The sequence below is a fragment of the Pterocles gutturalis genome, unplaced genomic scaffold (assembly GCF_000699245.1).
Source record: "Pterocles gutturalis isolate BGI_N339 unplaced genomic scaffold, ASM69924v1 scaffold43497, whole genome shotgun sequence".
NCBI lineage: Eukaryota > Metazoa > Chordata > Aves > Pterocliformes > Pteroclidae > Pterocles > Pterocles gutturalis.
Window position 1 is genome coordinate 8,597 of NW_010114344.1, and position 27,539 is coordinate 36,135.

The 27,539-nt window shown below is 40.0% G+C and overlaps 1 protein-coding gene across 1 annotated transcript; it reads left to right on the forward strand.

The window, feature by feature from the left end:
* Positions 1-27,539, forward strand: AGK (acylglycerol kinase; the record flags this gene model as incomplete). Its single annotated transcript, XM_010074794.1, has 14 exons — positions 1-40; positions 3,951-4,030; positions 5,292-5,367; positions 6,722-6,814; positions 7,775-7,807; positions 9,772-9,866; positions 11,932-12,001; positions 12,775-12,854; positions 14,925-14,982; positions 17,255-17,402; positions 18,495-18,592; positions 20,836-20,906; positions 25,198-25,282; positions 26,984-27,539. Coding segments are annotated over 14 exons (1,162 nt in total), but the record flags the coding sequence as incomplete, so codon positions are not given.

Consider the following 27,539-nt stretch of genomic DNA (forward strand, 5'->3'; position numbering starts at 1 on the left):
CGATAACCTGCTACGAAGAGCTGCATGCCAAGAAGCCCAGGTAATACTGTTTAAAGTGATAAAATTAGATTAAAATCTCCCTCTTATCTTGCTTGTGCAGGGCTCCTGAGATTTTCCCAGCGGGCCTTCTCTACGTGACAAGCCTTATAATGATGCCATCTGTGTTCTTTTGCTAAAGTGCCAAAGAGGGGATGAGGCCCGTAGCCTGCAGCCGGGGTACTGTACTTTCATGCCCTGACTCTGCTGTTGCTGTGGACGGTGCAGTGTTATAGTTGGGGTAATCTTAGTGCTGCAGCTACCCAGACCTTCATTTCTGTGGGTATAATTACTCTGTGCCTGCAAAGTTCTGGTAGGAAGACAATTTGTTGATAAGACAGGAGATAGAAATCTCAGCTCCACCACAAGGGGTGTAGTCTGCGCAGCAGCAGTGCAAAGTGCTTCATGTTAGTGCTCAGCTGGAGAGACCTTGCCCCTGTCTATTCCATCCTGAGTGACTTTACCAAGGATGCTAAGTGTGATGACTGACCTACTGCTTTTGAGATCCAGGTACTGGGAACTTAATGGAGACAACCTGCTTGCTGATCACTGATAAGAAAGCTGGTATTCAGAGAGAGTTATTCTTTGAGTATACTGACTACTGCATTTCCTAGTGGCCAGCATGCGCACCCAGCAACAAACAAGTTCCCATACTGTAGCAGTCCCATAAAGAAATCTTGTCCTTTGTAAGGAGTCTTTCAGGGGTGCAAGTGCTGCTGCCCATAGAGGACATCCCTGCTCAGGTACTGCTTACTGGCTCTGATTACCTTGGTGGCGTGCTGTAGGATTTTAAGACTCCTTCTACTTCCTACAAATAAAGTTTATTCTAAACCTGTTTTTCCATGCCAGATCTTAGAGATTCTGCAGGATGGAACACTGCTACTATCATTGCTACGTACAGGGGCCTGAGACAAATGGTGAAAATTATTTTTCTCATTAAAGAACTTTCCTTGAGATTACCCTGCTTCTGTGGTGCACCTGAATAATCTCAATTTTAGCCTGCTTGCTGTTGAGGGAAAGATATTCACAGCAGCTTGGTTTGGGCAATGGAACTTCATGCCAGAATAGATGTAAGGGAGCTCAAGTCTCATGAAAGAATAAGAAAAATATTTCCCTGAAAATACTGCTTTCATAAATCATACTTATAGCTGCAGAGTCAAATGCATTTCCAGCTCATAGTATCAGTTGTTCTTGATTGTTATGTTTTCAATATTAATTTTTACTGCATAATATCAAAGTGATAGAAGTTTTTTATATCACAAAAAATAAGTTAATACCTCAGTATTTGAAGCAAGCTGACCAAAATAAAAATTTCTTTAAAAAGCACTGATGAAATGATATATAAGGAGAAGTCAAAAAGACTTAAGCATGTATGCTGTCAAAAAAAGGTATAACTGCTAAGGAAAGACTGGTACAAGAAGATAGTTCTGTTGTGGAAATTCTGACTTTCCTGTTTCTTAATTCCTGTCATTAAGTGATGGGATCTGTTTCACTATGGCTTATTCTTGTAAATGAAAGTGCAAAAGCACTGTCAACAGAGCTTCCTACAATTTCAGTGGTGAGAGCCTCGGAAAATATCCTGCAGAAGACTCGTGCATTAGAAAGGAATGAACCAGAAAGCCTAGTAATCAATTCTTGCCGTAATTTCCATTCTCACTGATGTGTCAGTGACAAATACCGCTTGAAAATACACAGCAATACAGCAGTAAGGCACTAAATGTCTGATATGTTCTTCAGAATAACGACAATGTGTAAGTGTTTGAAAAATGCTACTTGCATTTACAGTGCTGTATAATTACTGGGGAAAAAAAAAGAGGCAGACTCACCCAAGAAAACGTTTAGTCTGGGTGAAGTGGGGGGTTTCCCTGTTATTTTTCCATCAGATTTTTAAGCCTATTGCAATACCAAATTGATGAGGCACCCACCTTCCTGCCACAATACCCGCTACAGCAGTATTTAATGCAAAGACTCCACCGTGGCATGTCTGAATTTAAATACCAGTTTATGATGACAGCTTTGGGGTGGCAAATGATCATAGAAAAATTCTATAATAAAGAACCCATTTATCAAATTTAAAACCTACCCCTCCTTCTCTGGAATGAGCCAGTGTTAGCTGCCTGTGAACTTCTTTTGCCAATGTGGTCTCGCTGATTGACCTTGTTGTTCCTGAACCCTGGGCGTGTGTTAAAGAGGTCCTGTTTAGCTGGCAAACAATTCACTCTGTGATGCAGGGATAGTTTTTCTTGAAGGAATGTCGTTTATTCGTATTCATAAAGCATTACCAAGCTTTTATATAAAGGGTTTTTCGTAGTTGCAAAATAGTGATTGTCATCTTCAAAGCCCAGAAATGCAGTACCTGGAAGTGTGCATTTGACAAGGAAGTGACAAAGGCATCAACTTCCCTGAATTATACCTTCATTTATATATTTAATAACCATTTTTAATGTCTGGCCTTAAGGTGTCTTTCCTTAAGTTGTGCTCTGAAAAAAAGTAGTTGTAGCGTGTTGAATTATTATTTTTTTATATCTTGTCTTAAAAATCAGCCTTTGCTTTGGAAATGCCCCTGTATGTAACATAAATGTCTAAGTATATTACGTAAAGAAGTGATTATGTCATTACTCATAAATTCTTTATGAGCCTTCTTAGGTTATTTAGAGCAAGCAAATACGTCACATTGTGCTCCCCCAAGCAAATAATTATTTGTTTCTAACAGCTGTAACATCCTAGAGGTCCTGTGTATGTCCCAGTTCCCCCCTCCAACCACTGGAATAAAATAAGTTGGTCCATTTTCCAACTGATTTTTGAGTAAAGCTTAAGAGGTATTGGTTTGTTTCCCTTTCTTTGAAGATTCCTGTAGTCTCAGCAACTTCTCTCGTCCTTTTCCTTTCTTGAAGAAGTTTGAATGTTCTAAGCAACGTAGCCAGCTGCGCACTTCTTTTAATTGAGGTTTCCTGAGCAAAGTTGGCAAGTGGAATTAATTATAACTTTAAACAGCTAATGATCACTAAAATCTGCTGTGCTTTATCTGCGTTCTTCAATAGAAAAATTCCTGCTAGGGTTAATTAACTTTTGAGGTAAAGGTGGGGAAAAAAAAACACAGACAGTTGACCGTGTCTTGTGTTCAGCGCCATAGTCTTTTGTTCCCACTTTATTTCTGGGGCTTCTGGATGGTAGTGCTGAGTATGTTTTACTCAAAACCAGGTTGTTTCAGTGAGGATGCCTTTAGGTGACCTAAAAGAGGTTTACAGAGTGGGAAGATGTGTGGAAGCTTTGCCTTTTCTTGCCTCTCCTGTCTAAAAAGCTATGGAAGTAGGTACAAATGGCTAAAAGGTACAAGAAGCAATATGGAGTAACTCCCGAAGAATTGGATTAAAAGTTGACAAGGAATTCAGTGATTTTTTTTTTTTTTTTTATAGGGAGGGAAGCATTAGGCAGAAAAAAATTCTGAGAAACAGTGAGCTTGCTTATAGGTCAGGGCAAATTCTCTGGTGGTTATTTTTCGTATCTTCAAAAATGTCAGCATAGAAAATGTAAAAATGAGCAGAAGAGATACAAGAAATGAAGGCAGAAGTGGAAAAGGCTGCATAAATAAGGTGGCAGGCAGGTGTATGAGAATTACGTAAGGAAGGAAAATCAAGTAACCTTGGAGTCACGGATAGCTCCCTGGATCTCTGCCCATGGCAGAAAACCAGATGTTGACAAAACCAAAATGGTGATGGAATTGTAAACATGATCTAAGGAGCATTTGTGACAGTGGTGTGAGCTGTTGCTAAGAGTGCAGGCCTTTGATTAGGAGACCTGTACGGTGGTTGAAGATGGAAAGCCCATTGGCATTTGTAAAGATGCATTATTTTGAACTGTTTTACCAATGTGCTTAAAAGAGACATTGAACTCTGCTTTTTTCTTTTACCTAGGTTTTTGGCAACCAGCTGATCCCTTCCAGTATGCCATTGAAGAAAGCAACAGTATTCCTCAACCCAGCAGCTTGCAAAGGGTAAAATTCTCCTTTCCCCACACTCATATGTGAGGCACTCTTTCTGTATTTCCACTCTGCCATTCACTATAAAAGCCAGCCAGATTTTTGAGCTCATTTTTGCCTCCCTCTGATGCCAAGCTGGTGCTATGTAACTGTGCCAAACTTTATTTCACCAAAAATATTGGGATGGAAAATAGAACTACATGCTTGAGTTGAAAGAATGATTTCTAAATATATGAATTTTTTAAATTTTTCTTTTACCCTGTGTTTTGGCCTTTGTCATTCCTTCCTATGTGGAATTCCTTTGTATTCCTTCCATGCTTTCGTATGTGACATGTTTCCATCCTCAAAAGGTATAGAAATAAGAGATGACCTTGATTGCTTTGAGACTTGAAGTTAGCCAGTAGTGATACTTCTTTGGGAACTTGTCCTTGAAAGGGATGTGCCCGCAAACTGAGAAGCTAAATGTGGGCTCAGAGCAAGACTCCGGGAGGAGGTTGGCTGCTATTTTTGCATACTCATTAACAGAAAAAACAGTTATCTTGGATATGACGTTTGTCTGTTTCTGCTGATTAGCTAAACTTCTTATCAGTTGCTTCTTGGGGAAGGGTGGAGGGTTGTTGGTAACAATACAAAAGCAATTGTATCTGACATGGAAGTGCTTGGACTTACATGCTTTTGTTAAAAAAACACCCATGACTGGAAAATGCAAAGTGTTAATAAATTAAGCCTCTGACTTCTAGTCTCATGTTTCTACTTGTTGTAAGCAATTTATAGTTAATGGCATAATTATTTTATTATGCAGTTACAGGCAGAAAATAACAAAAGGTCAGCTAAAATTTTGCTTCTAAACTTATTTAATAATATGTAACAGTAATTACTTTTTTAAAAAAAAAATATCTGAAAACCTAAATGGGCCTTCTTTGTGGTCTTAAAGCCTGGTGCTCTGTAAGTCATTAATTTTCTAATAAATTTAGTTCTGGATATCTTGTTTTGTTTGGGTTGGTATCTAAAATTACTTTTGGAGAAAGATAGATAACCTCTTCTGCATTTATTAAAACTGCAACAAAAACCTGACATCTGAGATACGGATCAAGAAATGTCATACATTTGCACCAAGTGAAATTTCATCTTTCTTGACTGGTAGGTTGAGTGACTGATTGTGTAAATTGTATGCTCATTTTTAAGTAGATTTCTTCTTGTTATTAATTTGTTCCTTTAATTTTTATTTTTTTTAGCCACCAGACTAATGAAATGTTTTTTACTGTGTTTTTTCTAGCAAAGCCAGGAACCTTTTTGAAAAGAATGCTGCTCCAATTTTGCACTTATCTGGCTTGGATGTAACTGTGGTTAAGGTAAGAACTGATAGATTCTGCTAATACAGATATATTGTCTGCTTTGCTTTTTCCTCTTGAAGAATTGAAATTAAATTGTAGATTAATTTGGAATTCTCTGTTGTCCTGTAGACGTCTCATAGGAAGAAATAAATACTGATATATTAAGCTGGTACTTAATCTTTTTAATGCATAGTTAATTTACAAAATATGTACTGAGTTTTTAATTTTCAGCTAAAGCAGCACATGTGCTTGTCTGTCTAAAGCAGCCCTTCTATAATTCATGTTTGAGAGAAAACTCTCTAAATATTTGAGTGTTGGCTAGTGGTGCGTGCCCATCACTGCTGAAATTGTCAATTCTGCCTGAACTTGCAGAATTCAGAAGTGAGGACCTTTGACGTGCAGAGAAACTGTTCAGATTTAATTAAAAATAACCTTTTATTTTTACACTGGAAATATCTCAGTGTATCCCCAAATAATTCAACATTCCCATCACAAAAGCAGAACACTGAGCTCTAAATGGTGTGAATTAGCACAGAGGTTTTCTTTGGAAAGAGAAGAAAAAGTAAACAGGAAGGGATTCTGATCTTTTTGCAGGTTTTTGAGGCTGTGATATGTGGATTGTTTAATAATCACTGTGTCCTAGCAGTGAAGTACTCTAACATGTATCTTCTGTCTTGGAATCTTTTTCACAAGGTTTAGTGTTGAAATGCTGTTTTTATTAATGCCTCTCCCTGATCATTGAAAACAGTCCCACCCTAAGATAAAAAATTATTTTGCAAGACTTAAAACTGATGCTTTGTAGCTTCAGACCTGAGAAGTTAGCAAGACAGGGCTGGGCCAGTAACTGAGGCTGAGATGTCCCTGTAAAAGACATTAATTTTGCAGAAAATTGTTTTCATGGTTTAGAAAGTGTACTCTTTACTGCTAAACCCATTGTCAACAGCTTGTCGTTGGGCAGTAGCCTTTTATGTAGCTGATTCTTTGTTTCAGGAGATGCACTTGAGCATGTTGGCTGCTAAAGATGTTAAGACTTTTTCTGCAAGAGCATGGTTTGCTTACAGTTTTGTTTCAGTGTAAAACTACCTGAAAATATGATTATGACTTTGATATTCTAGATCTATTGAATAAGATTTACTCTGATAATTCATTTAGCCTTTTTGTGTGTGTGTGTATGTGTGTTTGCACATATTGTATTAGGCAGCAGACTTGTAAGTTGAAGAAATTTTGGTGAATGTAAGTAATATACGGTACTGTGTGCCTATATGAGAATAAGTATTAAGCAAATGGATAGATGATTCTTTTTTTTTTCTGTAGAAGAGAAATCCTAAAAATGGTCACTTGAGTTCTCATGTGTGGATTTCTGTTTCTTCAGACTGATTATGAGGGACAAGCAAAAAAGCTGCTGGAATTGATGGAAAACACAGATCTGATCATTATTGCAGGAGGAGATGGCACAGTACAAGAGGTACTGCAGGAGCTTTGTCCTGGTTTGTTGAGAATCATAGTCAGGTTGAGGGTGAGAAGATGATTGACTCTTGTAATGTAGCAACATTATACCAGCTAGCACTAGAGATTTGTCCATTTTAGTATCTGTGTTTTCAGTCAATGGTATAATCTTCTGGGGATAACAAAATGCTGCTGGTTGTTATCAGTCTACAAGTGATTATGGGAGTGGGGTCAAAAAGAGCATGTGACATAACTGTCTTCCAGAATTTTATTCTAGAATGAGAAAATTATTTTGGGAGACATGTTTCTGACTTTTTATTTCTGTATAATGTAGCTGTGATGGTTTAATTTTCAAAGTTCATTCATATCTGTGCTCTGCAAGAGGAATGCATGTTTTGCTAAGCGGGAATAAAATAATTTAAAAATTACATGCAAGTGATAACAAAGCATGGTATATATTTAATAAATGTCTGTTGTCAAGATGATTAATGACAGGAGCAAACTACCAGCAGAAATGGGGAATACTCTGTTTTTCAAGGAAGGTTATATTTTCTTAGAGCATTTCCTGGAATGCTAACTGCTGACTTCATTGGCTAAATGAAATTCAGTGACCTTAAGAGAAAGTGGTCAGAATACATCTGCAGGTTTCTCCTGGCCTGAGAATTGATTATTGTTAATTGTGCGCTGACCAGTGCAGTTTTTGCATTATGGCAGAGCATTATTCAGCGTTAAAACATTTGCACTGGCATTGTTTGTGGTGCTATCATATACTCATGCCCACTCATAACCCTGCTATTTCTACCATGTTTGCACACTTGAGCATGCCTCCTTTCCCATGTAAGCAGCTGTAGCACCTTCCATAAAAACTGCTGCTCAGAAAATCGTTTTCCAAAGAGTAAATGTGGGTATGAATGTCGTAGCTTTCTACTGTAATGGAGGAACAAAATTCTCAGAGCTGAGCATTTCCCATGTTTTTCAGGTCATAACTGGACTTCTCCGCAGAGCAGATGAGGTGAGGAAGTGTAATTTTAAAAATATTGTTTATTTCTTAGAAGAAGTGTTTTTGGATCCGCTGTGATCTCTTGGCCTCAGCTGTTTCATACAGATGCTTACTAATCTGGAGCCAGTTTGCTGCGTAGTAAGTCAGCCCTGCTAGTGTACTGCAATCTGCCCGTTGTTCCTCGTTCCCGTTCTCAGGGAGTGCAATGGCTCCCAAGCCATGGCTTTGGGAAGTTTCCAGCATCAGAGCAGGGATCGTGGAGAAGCCAAGTGCACAACTTTCAAAGACCCATGGACCAGCTGTGTGTGCTGCTTTGTTTGGCAGAAGCATCAGGCGGAAGTACATGTTTTTCTTGTATTTGTACAGGTTTGAAACCGAATTCAGTTATGGCCATGCTCCTGTTGCTTTATGATTGTTTTGCCATTTTTTCAAGCAGTGAATGCAGATGGCTTCAGAAGGCAATTTTTAACCTCTCAAGGTGGATCGCTCTGAATGGAAATGAGAGAGATTTTTCTTTTTAAAGAGGGAGGACAGTGTTATTGAAGAAAGGAGGGAGTCATTGTTCCCCAAACCTTCTGTCAGAAGCTGGCAAAAACTCAACTAAATGATCCAGATAAGATTATGATTATATCCTTGGCAGCTAGAATTGTATCTGTTTAGGCAGTTGCTTTGTCTGAATGTGACAAGAGAAATTCAGCGACAAAACCAGTATTTTTAAAGGGTGCTGGCTGTATCAATTCTGAGACATCAGTTTTTAAAATTTAGTATTATTATAGTTGGCCCCTGAGACCTTTGTAATCTAAAGATACTGGAAGAAAAGTTCTGGAGGCTTTACTGGCTAGTTTTGCTTTGCCATTTTTTGACATATTATTTTGATGTAGCTTGGCTTGATTTGTAGTAGTGTAGAAAATTCTGCATCCAGCACTATTTGAGTGGAATACTGCATTATAGTATTGCCACTGTGTCAGCTTATGTCTTTGGCCTGGAAATACTTCTTGTCCTTCATATCACTCCGTCCTAGGAGTAGAGATCTGCAGTTCAGCCCCCTCACTCTATGCTCTGCTTCCCTTTTCACTTGAGGATGTCATACCACTGTTGCCTGGATAAGAAAAGCCTGTGCAAGGTATTCCAGAAATGCAGTTCCTAGCAGCCAGGGGACCAGAGCATGACTGCACGACCTGCAAACAGCCTGTCGTCTGCATGCTGTAAAACAATTCTGAAGAAAATGAGAGAAGGGTGTTTGAGATGTGTTAAGACTTGCAGGTGACACAGATAGCAAGGGAGAGTGAACGAGCATGAAGTGAAAGGGATGTTATTTAGTCAGTGCGGATTTGCACTATCATGGCGCTGCTAGTGCCCAGGAGGGAGATAGTACATTGTGATATATAGTAGTTTACATTGATTTGCTGACACACTTCAAGAAGCACAGTTTATTATGAGGTATAGTTTAATAACTTGCTCCTTCAACAAGCCCTTTTGCTGAACTGTGGGACAGAAAAATAACATGGTCAGTGACTTCCAAAAATTAGACCACCTGCTGCTTCATGATTTGGATGCTAGAGGAATCAATTAATTTCCTTTCCTTAACTGAGGAAATCTCTTTGCCATGCAAGGCTCCTCTGTCAGCGGGGGATTTCTGCAATGGTAAATGAGATTCAAAGCTTGTGATGCTACTGTCAGTATTGAGAAAGATGGCAGATTGCTGACAGAATCCATGCATTAGTTAGGACGTGGCTGCCAACCTCCATGTAACAATGCTCTTAATGATTACAAAGAGCTCCTTTGTACCCAGTTGGCAGTGGTGGATTCACAGATTTAGATGCCAGGTTCTGAGTCATTATGTATTACTGCCTCATTTAAGGAACTGCCTGGCTGCTTAGTGCCAAAGGGGGTGATATCAGACACAGCTGTGATCTCCACACAGGGAGCTTCGTTCAGCTGATGCAAATGTTAATTTACTCTCCTCATGTGTCCAGGCTGTCTTCAGTAAGATTCCTATAGGGTTCATACCTCTTGGGAAGACCTGCACTCTGAGCCACACACTCTACCCTGAGAGCACGAACCAAGTCCAGTAAGTATTAACGTGCTTCTGAAAGGGGCCTTTTGGGTTTTTTTTTTTTTGTTTTCAAGGAGTAGTGCTTCTCAGTAGCTTGATACTTTTCTTTTTCTTCTATGTTATATAGAAGTTGGCAGTCTCTGGGCTGAGCCTGATGATTCCTGAGTTAATGACTTCCAAAAACTGACTAAAATTAAAATAAGGAAATAAATGTATTATTAGAACATGTAATAATTTCCTGTGGCTAATTTCTCTGTGATTGTGTGATGCTCAGTTTTTCTTATAAAGAAAAAGATTTTTTTAAAAAGGGATTAAAAAGATCAAGCCTCTTAGGAATAGTCAGAAAGGATATGACAAGGATATAGCAAGGATATGACAAAATAAACAACAACAAAAAAAGTCCTCTTTCTATCCTTTCTCCAGTTGAAAAATTCTAGAAACCAGTCCACATATAACCTGGTTAGCACCTGCAAAGTCAGGCATACAAGAATATCTTTAGGGCAAAGGTTGGATCCCATTACTGACTTCTGCAGGGTTTCTTGGCCATCCCTGTGATGGGACTAATGCTGGCAACTCTCCAACAACCTGGATCTTATCAGCATCCTGGATGTGATCCAGTCTGGCAGTATCAATTACCTGCATTTCTGTTTGTTGTAAGTTTGTTTTGCCCACTTCTAAAGTAAGAAGACTAGTCAACTAAGCTTTCTTTTTCCAATACTTAATTTCTTTTCAGGTTTTTCCTTCCTCTCTTCCCATACAAATGAATAGATTTCTCCTTGCTCCTGAAATCTGTTCACTCTGGTTCTCCCAGTAACTCATTAACATTATTCTTTGTGGAGTCATTGCTGGTATCCATCATACATAAAACCCACGAGCCAACTGGCATAACATCCTTCATTACAATTACCAGAGTGCTTTGAAGCTCAGCAAGATGGACAAGGCTGTAATCAGCATCTAAGATTAAAATAATAATTTATGTTTGGGTTCTAAAGAAGCTGTTTGAAATGAACGATCTTCTTCTCCCAAGGTAAATGAACTGTGCAGGTGAGACTGCAGCATATTGGTGAAGTTGAAAGGAATTTGGTCAATAGGCTGCTTAACGACCCACACCAGTAACAGAACCTGACTTAAGAAGTGCAGAAGTGATATTTTAAAAAGAAATATTTGGGCTTTGGTTCCTTCAGCACTATTAGATCTTACTTTTGAAGGGTAGGAACTGTCGAGGTCTTACAGAAAGATAAGGGTTAGGAGAAAAGAAGGGTGAGAGAAGAACAGTTTCCTTCTCTGTATCAGTATTCTAAGCCTGATGAAGCCAAGGTTAATTTCTCCTGATTCAGATGAATATTGGGCTGGATCTGAAAACTACATTTGGTTTTGGTCTTTTTTTTTTTCCCTGTTCAGCTCAGACACTGGAAATGTGCACAATGTGGAATTTAAATTTTACCCAACTTTGAAAACAAGGGAGGGGGTTTTAATGAAATATATGCTTCAAGGTCTGAACGTAGAGACTTCTTTATGAACTTGAACACTTTGGTTGCAAAATCTTTAGTGCCATGTCTTGTCACCTGAAATGAGAAAGCACCTTAGCTGCTGTCCACATCTTAATGGAGAACAAAACCACATGAGCACTGCTGATAGGTAAATTTATGTTGATTAAAAACTTTGAAACAAATTAACGTGCTAAGGCAATTCAGTCCCAGACACATGAATTGAGACCAGTCTCATGACTATCGCCTTCTCCCAGGTTGCAAGTAACAGAGTTGGTGTGTGATATGCCAGATTAGTTGAAAAAGGAATCTCTGAAAAGTTCAGGCTGAGAACTTCCTTTTGTTTTTCAGGTCTTTTGCTGCTTGTTAGCACACAGGCTTTGTAATGTGTTGCAGCCATCCAGTTTGCTTTCTGATTTCAAGGAAGTGCAGCATTTTGTCAGAGTTTTTTCCCTGGGGTTTATTTGTTTGCTGCCAAAAAGCTGCACCTGGACTTGTAGTGGGGTTTGCTGGAAAAAAGTGTAATTTTAAAGCTTACTCTTTTCCCTCCTTCCTGTTTGTTTGTCTTCCTTTGCTTCTTTCCTGTTTTGCAGACATATTACTAACGCTACATTGGCCATTTTGAAGGGAGAGACAGTTCCCCTTGATGTCTTGCAGATCAAGGTAAAAGCATCTGCTTATTTGGTACCCAACGTTCCTATAGCTTTCCTATTCTCATGTTGTTCTGTTTACATGGATTGCTTTTCTTCTGTGTAATGCTGTAATGAATTTTGGTTTATGATATCAGCAGTTCTGGTGGCAGTCATTTCTCCATTGTATGCTATGACATCAGTCTAAACTGCAGAAAACACTGGAATGCCTGAACATCTATTTTTGAGGCTGAGAGAGCATTGATGAATACAAAGCTTACTAACACGGATATTTCTATAGAAATGGTGAGAGATAACAATAGCTGTCTGAGCTGATTTAATGCATTCATATGTATTGTGGAGTTAATAGATTTCTTTTATGAACTGACAAATGTGAAATGGAAAAACCTTTGACTATGCCCTGTATAGTTTTTGAATATTATTTTTCTGTTATGTTGTAAATGGACATTTCTGCAGTGAGAACTTGGTGTCATTGTGCAGAGTTCCTTGCTTTCGGCTGACAGTATCCACAAAATGAAATGGCTGTTGCTGGGAGTGCAGTCAAACTCAATCAACCTTTTCAAAACTTCACCTCTTATATTCCTCTCTGGGAGCAGATGGAATATATAACACTTAATTCTGCTTAGCTTTATTGCTGTTAGCTATTTATCATACCTCTTCTGTGAAATTTCACTTTTGGGATTAATCAGAAATGAGTTTTTATATAGAAATGACATATTTCTATCTGCAAAAAACAAAGTTGGAAACAAGAGAAAGCAATTTCACAATGTTTATTTTTCTTTACAGGGAGAAAAGGAACAGCCTGTGTTTGCAGTGACTGGTTTAAGATGGGGATCTTACAGAGATGCAGGAGTTAAAGTTAGCAAGTAAGAAAATACTGGTTTTTGAAACTGTACCTTTTTTAGCATCTGTTCCCTAAAAAGATGTACCCCCCTCCTGTAAAGAAGTCCTTGAGTGCAGGCATTTGACAGGCAGAGGCACCCACTCTTGTTAGGTCTTGCATTACACACATGGGAATGTAAGACAGTTCAGCATTTTTGTCATTTGAAATAAACACTTACATGGTGCTGACCTGTTCTTTTAACTATTTACTTTTTTGCTTGCCTTGTGGTGCCCACTTCTGGAACTTTATTCAGATTGTATCGGTAGGCAAAGCTCTCCCTTGAGTAAAGTCTAAGTAAAGTAATTGGCCATTGTTTTTCATCAGTTGCCAATGAAAAGATGCATGCAGACTCTGTAATTCAATTCCAACAAGGGACATCAGCTGCAGTAGAAATGCCCTTTAGTTCCTGCCAGAAATGGCATGGACCTTGCTGTCTGATGACTGTTCTCTGAATGCTAAACTAATAATTGTTGGGCTTTCTCCAAATGGACATTTAATATGCCACTGTCTGTGTATCAAATGACTAGCATTATTTTGTGACGGAGCAGCAGGGTCAAAGCAGTTCACTTCTCAGACTGTTACGGAGGAATTGCAGCACATGCCTCTGCTACACAGCTGTAAGGAAATACCGCGTGTTTTGGGAATGAGCTGTCTTTGTCAGGAAACGAGAGGCAGCAGACCTCTGGAGTCTGACTGGCAGATATTTGGCTAGGATTGAGAGGAGATATGGAATGGGGAAGATGCAGTAAATGGCCAGAATGTTTGTCCCTGAGAAGCAAGGGATGTGCTTGGTAGCTTGTGTAGGTGCTGACCTGGCTATGCTGCAAGCTCTCCTGCTAATTGCAGCCCCAAGATTAAGCAAGCGGACTTCTCTGCACTCTCACTGAGCACACGCCCTGTCTTTTGCCTAGTGTCAGTTTTCACGTCCTGTCCTGCAGCAGTTCCCTTTTGTACCAGTCTTTTGGACTCAGTGATGGAGGCATGACAGCACTTTTTGTACGTGGGGCAGCATGAATGTTTTCAAACCTCATTCTCTTACATTAATGTTTTTGAATGCACAGAAAATGTGCCCAGCTTGGAAAGCACTCGGCCACAAATGAATGGGTGCTCAGAATGTGCTTGGGTCCTGTTTTTATACTTACCCCTAAGCATTCACTTTCAGTCCCTATCAGAGGTGGGTTATTGGGCTAAATGAACATTTGGTGTATTCCAGCACAACTGATCTTCTACTTAGAAGAAGCCATCTACTATGAAGGGAGTTAAGCTATGCGCCACAGTTCCAGAAATTTGTCTGGCTCTCCCTCTGCTTAGCACTGTCCTGGTGGAGACATGGTGCTGTTTTATGTTTTTGAGGTTTTAGTATTTTACAGACAATTTCACGACTTGGTGGGAGTAGTGTGACAGTTGCATGCCTTAGTAGTTAATGATGCACTTAAATCTGCAATGCTCTTGAGCTGATGGTGTTTAATGTGCTTTGTTGACCTTCTTTGGTGGAAGATCGGGATCAAAATGGGTGCCAAGCCTGCCTAGATATAGTCGCATCTTTAGATTCTATACAGTACTTTATGGCTGGCAGGATTTTTATTTTGTAAAACATTTATTTTGATCTGAGAATCCTTTGGGGCAAAGTAGTGTTTGCTGGCTCTGTTCTTTTGTCACTGAAGCTATTGATTTTTGCTTGTTTGTTTGTTTCTTCCAACCTCATTCTTTATTCCGTATTGTGGAGATGCATCCCACCAGCTGTTAAAGACCACAGAGCCTTAAATCATTCCCAGTTGTGTCACATAACCAGGTAAAATTCTGTTACTGAGATGTCACGCTGCCTGTAGTGAAGATCATATACTGCACTTTGGTGATGTGTAACTCAGGAACGGGGTGTCACTGCTGAGTTGCTGGTGATGCGTAGAAACAGTATCACAAAGCTAAAGGTTGTAGGGGAGCACTAACTTCAGTGGGAAACAAGTCTGTGTGCTCTGACTTCATGCAAGATTTCTCCCTTTCCCAGTATTGACCCCTGGATAACTTAGAAGTTCTATCTGTGTTCTTTTTCCAGGTACTGGTACCTTGGGCCTCTGAAAACCAAAGCAGCTCATTTTTTCAGTACGTTTAAGGTAATGAGTAATTGCAAAGAAAGTGTTTTTGTAGTTGGAAGGCTGACTATGCTTTGTATAGTTCATCTGCAAGTTTATTGAAGGGTTCTGGTAACAATATGAAATGGGAGTGAAACTCCACTTGATAGACTTCTGAAGAGATGAAGGGGAGGAAGAATGCTTGAAAAAAATTCTTTACTGAAGATCTGTTGCTGCAAGATCACTAGGGAGAGCCAGTAACCACCTTTGGAACTGGAGAGCAGTAGTGGTGCTGAAGATAACTATTAAAGTGCGCTGTCACCTTTTCTCAACAGTCTTTCATATGGCAACATTTCATTCTGATTTATTCATATGGCCGAAGTGTCTATAATTAGACTGCTCATGCACGTGGATAATCAGGCTTCCATGTGTAGTAAAGTGAACTGAAGATTAATAGCTCATTTCTCACCTTAACCCCCTCTGTTGCTTAAAATTGATCCTGGAAGATTAAAATTTAACCTGTGTGAAAGGTGAGGCGTTTTCATTCACATGCTTTTCCTGTTCTCCGAACATATAAGGAGCCTCATGAAAGCCTGTGGAAATACCCAGGAGCTGGTATGGTAGATCAGATTGTGCAGTCCAGCCATAATGTCTGTGATAGTGCCAATGCTTCCTTTATAGGAAGCTCCTGTAAAGGGGAGTTAAATTTAATGCATCCATGAAAGATTTTTTTTTTTTTTTCCCCCTTGTCCCCAGGAAGTTTGAGATGATGATTCTGTGTGCTGGCATTTTAGGTAAAAACCTGTTCTTCACTTCTCTCCAGCCCCTTTCTTAATTTTGTTGAGTCCTTAGCCTCAGTAAGTAGCAGTGATAGTGGATTTCTCTGGTGAGCGATTAATTGTACATTAAAAAGATCTGTTTAACCTGATGAAGGTTAAAGAGAAGCGCCCACTTTTTCTGCTATTAAGATAAAAAAGTTTCTACATGATCTCTCCTAATTTTGGTATTCATTGCTTTATCTGCCTCTTACATTATAATTCTGTTAATTTCTATATGAAATGTCTCCTGACAGTTGAGCTTCTTCTCTTCCTAGCTTGTCTTTGCTGCTGTGCACTTCCTGTTTTTCGGTTTTGCTGTAGCTGTCTTTTGAAACAGGACGACCTGTAGCTGAAAACAATGTAAGGGGAAAGAGCTCACCTCTGATATTGGGAGGGGCATTGTTGTCAGTATTACTATCTCTTCTGAAATACACAGGCTTAAATTATCACAGCATTGCTGCTTTTCCCTTTAATCATTAACAGTTATTATTCGTGTCTTGCATTACTGATACAACCTCTGTTTGTCCTGTTTATTATGTAAGTATGATAGTGGAGTCTTTCCTTGCTCTCAGAGGTGTGAGGTGAATTAGCTTGACAACCTCTGCTGTATCATCCAAAGCTACCTCTAAAGTTTTGTGCATAGAAAAATAATTATATTGAGTACTTGTGGGCTCTTGGTTGGCTTGTTTTAGTATATACATTTAAAAACCAGTCGTATTATTCCCTCTATAAATCATGTTTTGAGCATTTCAGAAATTAGTTTTAAAATGAGAGGAAATAGACTTTGTCTGTAAGTATTTAAGGAGCTTTGTTAGCCTATCAGTTGCTGGCACTGGAATCTGAAATATCACCAAGATTTTTTTCCCCCTCAGATGCTTTATAAAGCTCACCTGACTTGCCTTAAGACCTGTTTTATTGCTGTCCTTAAGCACCTGACTATAAGGTCAGATCTTGTTGCTTGAGTTGTTGGAGAACAAAGGCCTGACAGGTTTTAATGCCCCTTGGCTGCATGCAGCACTGTAGTCTTTGCCTGTTTGCACTAGACCCTGCTGTGCAGTTGTTCTTTGAGGTTTCCTTTGTGCCATGCAGAAACCAATTGTACTTTCCAACACTAACATTAACCTTGCCGGTTTTGGTTGTTCCCTCCAGCCAGAAGCAGCTGCGTCTCCCTGCCACGCATCGGCAGCAAAGAAAACATCCCTTTACCCTCTTCTTATAGAGGGGAAAATGGCTCACTTCTGTGTGAGGAAGGAGTAGATTAGTAGACTTGGGAACTGTGGGTAATCTTTTTCAAGCTGCAAAACGGTCATCTCACGTACGAATCTAGAGGCTGGAGAGCCATAAAGTAGGCTGGTGGCGGTGGTGGGATCTGGGTAGCTCTGCAGGAGTACTTGGGAGCACAGAATAAACAGGCTGAAAGGCTAAACAGAATAAACAGCTAGCTGCTAAACAAAAGGCATGTTATCTTCTGTCTTTCCTTTCCATGTAAATCCAAGGAATGGCCTCAGAAGCGTCAAGCTGCTCTTATGTATCTGGGTCCAACCGAGAGACCTCCAGAAGAGCCAGAGGAGAAACCATCCAGACCTCCTTTTTATGTGAGGCTTTACAGACGACTTCGGTTATACTGGTCATCTCCTCCAAAAGGTGAGATGTGTGTATTTTAACATAAACTCACAGGCAGGCTTTGCTCCTCTAATAGGTCAGAGGTGGGGTTTTTTTCTGCTTTACTTTTCTGCTCTCTCATTTTTATATTGTTATTATTTAAAACGGTGAACTTTGTCCAGATAGTTACAGTGATATCTGCTAGAAATGGAACAGACTAGACCTGTCAGTGCTTCTGGTCTCATAAACAAAAGTGCATTTGTAAAGAACCCAGGGCATTCCTTGGGCTCACAGCTGCTTGACATTGCTATGGAAGCCTCCATAGGTGATACTTAGCACTTACAGGCAAGCTTCTTGAAATCTTCCTCCTGTAGAATGGCTTCTTAGTGAGCTGGTGAGGAGGAGCAGCTCTTGTTTTCCTGGGTGGTGGGGGTTGCTGACATAGAGCAACAAATATTACTTAAAATAGAACAATAAAACTTGGGCCATGCAGAAGCCTTAAGTTTATCTTAGTACATTAAATTTCTTTGTGTACCATAAATTTTTTTCTGTGAGCCTCTCTTGGGTTGGGTTGTTAGCTAGGCAGTGCATGTGGCAGCCTGCAGAAGGAGGGGGAGCATTTATTTTGCACAATCTGGTGGGATGCAAAGTCCTCATTCCCTCTTGGCTAGCAGAGGTGGTTTAGACAAAGGCATGAACTAAGTGACCTGTATATGAGAACTGAACCGTGCTGTTTCCTCACATAGAAAATACATGTTACCTCAGCATCCTGAACATTAGTCTCCTGGTTTTTTGGTAGCAGCACTTGATGTGTTTTCTAAATGTTCCTGTAATACTAGCCCAGAAGATCTCTTAATCCCTGGGCATAAGGACTCACAGGGCTTCTGTGTAATGTGCTTGATAGTCTTTTCTGCTACTGTGTGAATGCTGGTGGTATTTTTTTTTCTTTCCTTCAGTACTCCCAAGCTCCCTTTTCCTTTAAGATTTTGATGTTTGAAAGAAACAAAGCGAGTGGTCACAATGGGTCAAAGTGATTTTTGCAGCTGGCATTGACGTTTCATGCTTCATAGCAGTGAAATTATGATCTGTGCAATTAAATTCCACTTAACAATATCTTCTCTTCTGGATTCACAGAAATCCCCCAGGAGGTAACCCCAGAGGACTGGGAAGAACTGAAGCTATCCACCATTGAGTTTTCCATTGCAACTCAGAACAGGCAGCTTGATCTGACAGTAAGACCGTAGTATAACTGTATTCCAAATGCTGCCTGCCCAGACAGTTTTTGTTTCTTGCTAAACTCCCAGTTTTGTGTCTATATAAGTAAAACTTACTACCCCATGCAAGGAGGGGCCCGTGACTGAATCCAGGAATAGGCAAGTTTTGGAGCCATTGTAAAAGCACTGGAGGCACACGTAAAACTGGGATGCAGTGGGATCAGGAAGAATTTATATAATGAGAAGGGTTCACTAGCCAAATAGAAGCTTTAGGATTGCCCAGGAGAAAACAAGGCATCAAAATAGGCACTCTTTTCCTTCTTGACCTGTGGGAGAGTGATTCTGTTTTATCAAATGGTGCTGGAAGGAAACTGAGCAGAATGTCTGTCTGGAATTGTGCCTTCTTCTTTCTCTTTTGGCTTGCAGAGCAAATAGTTTAAAAAACCTGGGACTAGAGAAAGGACAGCACTGGGCTGAAGGACAGGAAATGCAGGTGGTCGTGGACCAGTAGAACCAAGGGGGCACCGGAACTGTTACTATCATAACCTTCTCAACATACTCATGCAGTTCATTCACTGTTTTAAAACCTGTCTTTGGCTTATGTCTGTGTTTTCGTGCAATTTTATTGCTGTGAAAGCTATTTAGATAGATGTCAGTCTTTAATTTTACTGGAAGATGCTAACACAGCGATTCTGTACTAGTGAGCTGCTCTTCATGTCTTCCTCACAGCTGCAGGAAGCCACTGCCACTACACCCAGATTAACAGGAGGTGTTGAATTTACTGCAATGTGTGTCTTCCTCAGAATTCAGGGTCTTTAAGAACCTGAAAGTTTGTGTTATATGTCATCTTTGTAGAATCAGACAAAAAAACAAACAGGCAAATCCAGTCTTAGAATTTCCTCCCGTTTTCTCATTAGACTGTATCATATAAATTTTAGATTTTTCTTCATCTCTGGCTTATGATTTGGACTGCCAGTGTCCTAGTAATGGTAGAAGTTACATGGAGACTACCAGGTTATTTGGTTTTTTAGTGGTTTCTAGATGGCCCTTGAACAGAACAATTTTGCTCACTGAACTGGATTAGAGTCAGTGATGTAAAGAAAAATAGACCTACAGAGAACTGAAAAACTATCTCATTCCCACAGACTGGCCCTTACATTTTTCTTTTTTTGTTTGTTTTTTTGCCTCCTTTATACCTTCAAGATGCACAAATACCAGTATTGAACCTGTGGGGTTCTCAGGTCTCTTGCGTAGCCTGGAGAAATGGACAAGTTTACATTAGGGCAGTTGTACTTCTCTTTTTCTAGAGCTGGAAGTAGCTTGATACTACATCTTTTTTTCTACAGATATAGGCCCCTTATAACTGCTTTTAAATCCTGCATCTTGAAGGATGCCTACATTGTCCCTGTAGCCATCAAAGCTGAACAACAGCTCTCTCCAGTCGATACCAGGGCATATCTGCAGAGTATTGTCAGCCACTCCTGTCTTTCTGCCTTACCTCAGATTCATGCCTATGCTGCCCTCTTGAAGAGAAGCTGATAAAGCCATACAGCTGCAGCTCAGACAGTGCCAAGCCTACCTCTGCAGATACAGCAAAGAAATAAAACTTCTAGTAATAGATGCATTTATTTTTTCTTTTCTTATTTTGATTGCATCTGCACTAGGACTTTTGCCAGGAAAGAAATGTTAAAAAAAAATAAAATAAGTAAATAAAAATTAATTGCATCTTAATCAAAGTGGCTTTCCCAGCAGAAGCTTTACTGTATACTTGGTTTAAGTGCAGGCTGTAAATAGAAAAGAAGCTAAGTAAGGAGTTTAAAGGAATTGTATCAAGAACACTTTGATTTCCAATTTGTATTGTTTAAAATTCTCCTTCTGTAGTGTTTGGTGGCCAAATGTTGCATCATTGTGCTATTGCTTAAAGGCATGAAAGACCTATTGATTAGAAATCTTTGTGAACAGAAGTAAACCCAAGCGATCTGCTATTACTGTCTTTAGTAAGTGTGTGAAATGTAACAAGAAGCCAAATGTGTGAATCATTATTTCACTTCTTATAGTATTGTTGAATAGTCATCAATGAGAAATTACTATCTATAATTTATAATCTGAATCTTTAGAGTGGAAAAAAGCAGGAAATGCAGAAATGTATCTTCTGCCTCTTTTTGTGGGACAAAGGACAGGCATTTTGTGAACAATGTTGCAGTACCATGGGTGTGGCATTTTGAAATGTTAACTGCTTGATTTCGGAATCTTTTGCACAGCGCACTGAAGACTTCATGGATATTTGCATTGAGGCAGATACTGTCGGCAAAGGACAGTTTGTAACCAGAGGGTGAGTATGGGAAGGCTGCAAAAAGATAACAGAACCTCTCTATGAATCGGAACACTAATTCTGAGAAGTGTGCTGTTTTTCTCTGATCTTGTGCTGCAAAATTCAGAAGCAGAGGACTGCAAAGGACACCAGTCAGTACTGCTTCATGGGGATTACTGATTTTGTTCTTTAAAATTCTTACTAATTTTCTCTCTCTGGAAACAAGGCAGAGTAGTCTACCTGGAGTTCTCCCTAGCTTCTGAGTTTGCTATACCTTTAATCTTTTTTCCCCATTGCTATTGATCAGTCCTACTTGGATAATACTGTCGTAACTGAGTTTTATAGACAGCCATACAGACGTATCCCCAGAATCTTTTAACCCTAGCTGTTCAGTGGGTTGCGAGGCAGGTCACAGAGCTGATATGCTTGTACTAGTGGTACCTGCAATTTTTGAAATCTGATTAGGGAGACCCTGCTTCTAAGTGTAGAGCTCCCTTGACTCAATAACTTTTGTGAGAAATTAGGTCTGAGCTGGAAGAACTTCTGGAAGATGTGAATTTAACCAGGGACTTTATGTGGAATAAGAAGGCTGCAGGTATGAAGAAGCAAAAAAAAGTGAACGTGCATTGCTTCCTTTGTGCCTGTAATGTTGTCTTGTAGAGCACTTGTTTCTCCTGCTCTCACCAGACACAAATCTGAGCTGTTTTTTTCCAGCTCCTCCATACAGTCCCACTAGCAAATGCTAGTGCATATTCAGTGCAGATTTTATTAGCAACAGATTTTGCTGCTAAATCCAAGAATGCTCTTCTGCATGTTACGTTTTTATTTGCTATTTCCTAGTCTTAGAGCTCCCTCTAGTGAAATCAATGAAAAGATTACAACACATTTTTACCTGCTTATCATCACCCTGATAACAATTCCTTTATGTATGTCTTGTTTATGATACTAATATCAGCAGCAGACCCCTTAAATTTGAGCATCCCACAAGCCTCAGTGGGTATAGGATATTCTGACCTATGCAGGTCAGGTTATGTCAGGTTGCCACCTGCAAATGAGCCACATGGACCATAGGTTGCTTGGGACTGAAATCTTTGCTTTGGAGGCCACAGAAGGAGAGGAGGAGATTTCCCCAGTAGCAGTAAGAGGAATCTGGCCTCTTAAAGGAGGGAGACAGAGGAGATGCTATGCTGTGTTCTTGGACACTTTGCTATCAGAAAAAATGTGGATGAATTTGTATGATTTAAGGGAGGGGTATTAGAGTGTACACCCACTGTAAAGAATGTCTCCCATGTGGACTGGACATGCTTCATGCAGTAGTGTCACATTTTCTGACTGCGATTACACTGTAGTGCAGAAAAGGCCTCTGGTGACTGTTAACGTGCCCTGCTGGCTAGAGCTAATTAGAGGCAGTACCAAAAGCTTTGAGCTGCTGTTCAAGCAAAGTTCAAAGAAACAAGCTCTTTTGATTAAATAATGCCCAAAAGTCTGTAGGTAACAAAGAATGAGAAAGAGGGGTGTATGGAGTGGAGGAGCAGCGGGAGGGACTGGTTAGTCCTACAGACAGGAGTCAGAACAGAAAAAATGTGCCCTGGTTTTGCAAGGCAAAATCAGGGTGTTCAGAGAAGCTCTCCACTGTGCAATGGCCTTTGGCAGCTAGGTTTGATTCAAGCCCATCATTAGAGGCTCCCCATTGCCTAGCACCAGCAGGGTTTGTCTTTGGAAATGTGTGAAGAAGCTCTTTCTTTTTTCTTCTTTTTTTAATGCATAGTTTTAAACTCCACCAGAATTTGGGGGGTTGAAAAGGTTTTTAGGGAAAATACTTTTATCAGTGCAGGTATCAAGGGTTTTTTTTTATATTGAAGAGGGCACTGACACGAGCTGATCAGCACTGATGGATCACACAGAGGAAACCACACATCCAGTGGGAAACTACCATGCAGGCTCAGGCAGTGTGTGGTGGTGGTGGGGGGAATGCATCAGACTGCTGGAGGGCAACTGCTGTTGGGTTTCAAAGAAAGGAGTAGGTCATCCCAGGTGTATAAAAGTGCCTTCTGGCTGTGGATCAGATTTGTGTGAACAAGAGCATCTGCAGCAGGGGTAGGGCTGATGTTTAAGATAAGGTGGGGGAAGAATACGTGGTTACACTGTAGTGCCTACTAACAAGTGCTGGAGGAAAGAAGAACATGTCTGGAAAGTGTAGCATCAGTAATCCACATCCTGATAGCCAGTTTAGATTCTGTCTTTGAAAGTGTGGAGAGCTGTCACTCCAGGGCATGAGTTCAGTTACCAGTTACGGTGCAGAAGACTGATTATTTTGGTTAGAGAGTCTTATTCTGAATCATTTCACATTGGCCGCTTCTGGAGATGAGAGCTAGGTTAAAAATTGTGTGTGCTGTCTGCAGTTGGTGTTGTGATTTTCTCTCTGCCTGTATTTTTGTAATTCAGTATATAGAGTGGGATAAAACAATCAATGGAACTGCTGCTGTTAGGCTTTGGTCTTAGTCCTGTTTTACTTTGCGGTCTTGTCTTGAGTAAGGAGCGAAATCAAATGGAAATTATTTCTGATCCCTTTATATTGGGTCACTGGAGAGGCAATCACTGCCAGTAGAGTTGTGTCTTTTTGCTTCTTACCAGCATTCTCCTTTGACTGATCTTTAGTTCCATACCTTGTTTCTTTTGAGCTTTGCTTGACCCCATAATTGCATCTATGTAAAGCCTCATTTACCTTTGTGGACCAAAAAATCTACTTGCTCACCTGAGTGCATTCTCTAGGAACTTGAATATCAAACTTTGAGTAGGTTAAATTTTAAGCAGGGAATCTTGCTGCTTGTTTGTACAGCACTGTACAAACTGACAGTATTGCATGCCATCAATGATTTATAATTTATATTGCCAGGAGGATGTTTAATTCCCTCACATTCACTCATTAATCTTTTAGTATACACATATTTGATTAAAAACAAACTTTCCACAGTTAATCTTGCGTCCGTCCTTCCCTGCCCTTTCATTTGGTGTCTTAGTTTTTCTTCCTTTGTCTTTGATTATTATCTCCTGTTTCAGTCCCCTCTTCTCATGTTCCTTCTCTGGGATTTTCTGTGATTTTAAGACACACTTGCATTCCTCAGGGCATGGACAGCTTGGTGTATAGGGAGTTTCTGACTTTTTTTTTAACTTATTTTCCTGGACAATATTTAAATACACTCTTCTTTCGTATCAGTCTACAGAATAGACAGAAAAGTTGGGGAGAGCTGGCATTGCCTGTTGGAGGAATATCTGTGATAATTCTGCTATGCTTGAGAGCTGTTATACAGTAACACTGTAACTCCCCACTGTCCCCTTTGCTATTTGTCTGTTGCTGTCTGTCTGGGAGAGTGGCCCAAACTGAGGGGTTACTGCCTGGGGATGCCATGTACCCTTTGTCAAAGGTCAGCCAAAAGGTTATGTGTGTTTTCAGTCAGGAAGACAGAGGTAGGTCAGCGTACCCAAGAGCTTGTGCGTACTCTGCAGTAGCACATATTAGGAAGAGAAACCGCAATGCACTGTTTTTTTAACAGTTGATCCAGTGACAGGACATCAACCTAAGTCTTGAAAAAGACCACATGGCACTTCGACTACCAGCTTTCTAAGACAGGCAGCTGCCTTCTATGTACTCCCATTTGATATCCACAGAAGTGGCAAAGTAGCACTTCCCTAGGTACAGTATATAAGAATCTCACAGGCACCAGAAGAGAGAAACTGACAAAAATGGGTGTATTATTATGATGTTCTGGGGGTTTCTTCACAAGAATTATATAAAAGCAGCTAGTAAGAAACTTCATGCTGACTGATGTTGATGTGAGAAGAGGGGGTTTTTGTTTGTTTTTTAGATGGTAGTTTAGTGGTTCAGTATAACTGTAATTCTATCAGGTTCTTTGGCTTAGGGTTGCTTAGGTTGCTGGTAAGTTATGTGGGTGCACGGGACATGAGGAGATGGTAGTCAGTGATTGCAGGAATTGTACAGTTCAGCTGGTGAGGAGTGCAAAGCTGCTGTATGTTCAAATATACAAAACTATATGTTCAAATATATGAAGTGAGCCTCAGAGCTCAAGCTGGTTAGAGGTTGTCAGTGCATACTGTTATATGTATTGACTGCAGCAGAAGAGGAAATGTCTGTTTTACTTTCTCACAGTTTAACTCATGTATATTTGTATATACACCCCTAAGTTTACCAAGTGCATAGTAAATTACCAACCCACAATGATATGTCATCTCTAAAGATGTCTGTTTCCTAGAGAATAATCTCCTTACCTTACCTCTCTTTTGATCTGAACAGAAGTCAAAAGATGCGTGATCCACATATGTGCCCTGAAGGCAGTCAGTGCATCCAAGCCAGCAGATGCATCTTGCAACTTCCAGAGGTGAGAAGCTGAGGGAGTTGGAAAACTCTTGTCACTTTATTTCCTCGTGCCAGTTGATGCTGCACATTAAGAAATCCCTACTCCAAATCTGGGAGGTTGATTACATTACCAGTGAGACATTCAGTTTCTTCATGTGGCAACTCAGTCCCTCAGTAGGAGGCACATACTGGAAAATGGTCTGTAAACCCCAGGGGGAACTTCATTCTTCTAGTAGTGACAGAGCTTTTATGTAGACAGTGGTGGTCGCTGTAAAAGGTCTCTTACTCAGGTGCATTGCATATGCACACCACCTTCTCCTTAGTATTGAAGACTGAATTCCTTGTCTACATTTTACCCTAGAAGGGATTGTGCTGTAGAGAAGATAAATACTGACACAAGGCAGTGGGGCTCAGATCACTATAGGGAAGTGTTTTAAAACTTTGAATACAAGAGGCTCAAAAAAGAAGCCGTAACTGTGTCTGCCTGTGTAGTTTAGTGTTTTGTTGCCTCTTCGAAAGAAGAGGCTGTTATTACAGCCTTGGATAGGATTGTTTCTTGTTTTTGCAAGGACATGAAGTCAATCTCATGGATAATTTCTATCTTCAAATGATCTATCATTCAGCAGAAGACTTTCATATTAAGAACAAACCAAACATGCCAAAAGGTGAAAAAAATTTTGTCTACAAAGTGAAAATCATGATTTATGATGTCATGATTAGCCAGCATCCTAATACTTGCATCAAGCTCATATAATGGCACTTTTGAGATTCTGAAAGAATACTCTGGAGTGCTGGGCTAAATACAGCTGAGCCATAAGTAAGAGGTGTGGTATAAAATGAGCTCTTCATACTGCAACTGTTGTGAAGACATTCAGAGCATGTGCGCATGGCACAAAGCAGTGCTGTTCAGTTCCTTGACCTAGCTCTCATGGAGGAACTGGAGGCAGCTTGCATGAGTCTCACCAGCTTTGCAGAGTAGCAGGATATATTGATCCAGGTGGACTGCTATACCTCTGACTTCCAGGACCTGTGCTCTTTCTCTAATCTGTGCTGTTCTGGTGTACCAGTTCACTTGGAGCTAGTTTGAGTATCCAGGAAACATAGCACTACCTTGAGTCAAGCACATGCAAAGCAGTCACCAGATTTGTTTAGGTAAGGTCAACCTGCCATTTTGATAAATGGTGTTAATCGTTGGTGGCTTTATCAACATTAAAGAAAACGCTCAAGCAAATTCTACTGCTAAGTAATTCCTGACCCGTGAATTACTTTGCATCTCACATTTCAGATCAATACAGTAATACAATACCAAAAAGTGTTTGTAACGTGGATTTAATAGTGGTTATTAAACAGGCACTTCTGCAGATTAGCTTATGTAACCACTGGCGGACCAAAAACTAAGCACATATAATTGTAGTTCAATAGTGAAGAATCCTTCAGTATAAACAATGTGGGTCATTAAAGCTCCCTAGCATTTAATTATCACCAATTAGCAACTAAGTGAGGTAACATCTTATGCAACAGGCTCTTAATACATTATGTGAAGAATAGCTCTCACTGTGTTGTTGAGACCCAGTGCACTGGAAGGCATAGGGAGGGAGTCATCTCAGTTAAGACACAGCTATTCAACTGTACTCTGTTAATAAAATCAGGTATCAGTACTACAGCATTGCTGAAATAATCTGTTTGATGTTTAACCCTGATCAGCACTGTTATCTGTACACAGGGCACTGAGGGATCCTTTGGCATTGATAATGAGGAGTATGAAGCTATGCCTGTGGAGGTGAAGCTATTACCCCGGAAACTCCGGTTCTTCTGTGATCCCAGAGTGAGAGAGCAGATGCTCCATGCAGCAGTATAATGAGAATTCATATCAAAGGGGCCAGTGTTTACCAGTCTTAGCAGGGGCTCTTCAAGGTCCATGAGACCTCACTGACTTGATTAGCCCCACCAGACTAATAAGCCATTTGGCTATTTTTATGCACAAGGTACTTCCATTGGAAGTAGCTGATTTGGCTAGTCTCAAAGCAGTTAAAAATGCAAATTAAATTTCTAAGAAATGCATGTTAACTTGATGGCATCTTTTTTTTCCCTCAAAGAAGTCATCAGTGTTCCATGTACAGCACTCCAGGCTGAGTGCTGTGTGCCAGATGCTACTGCTTTAATGCAATTGTATATTAAAGTAAAATGAAAACACACTTGTCCTTGTGTTTTAAGAGTTTAGGTCTACTTTATGTATAAATCTCACAAAACCTGGGATCTCGGAGAAATTCGTTTGGGGG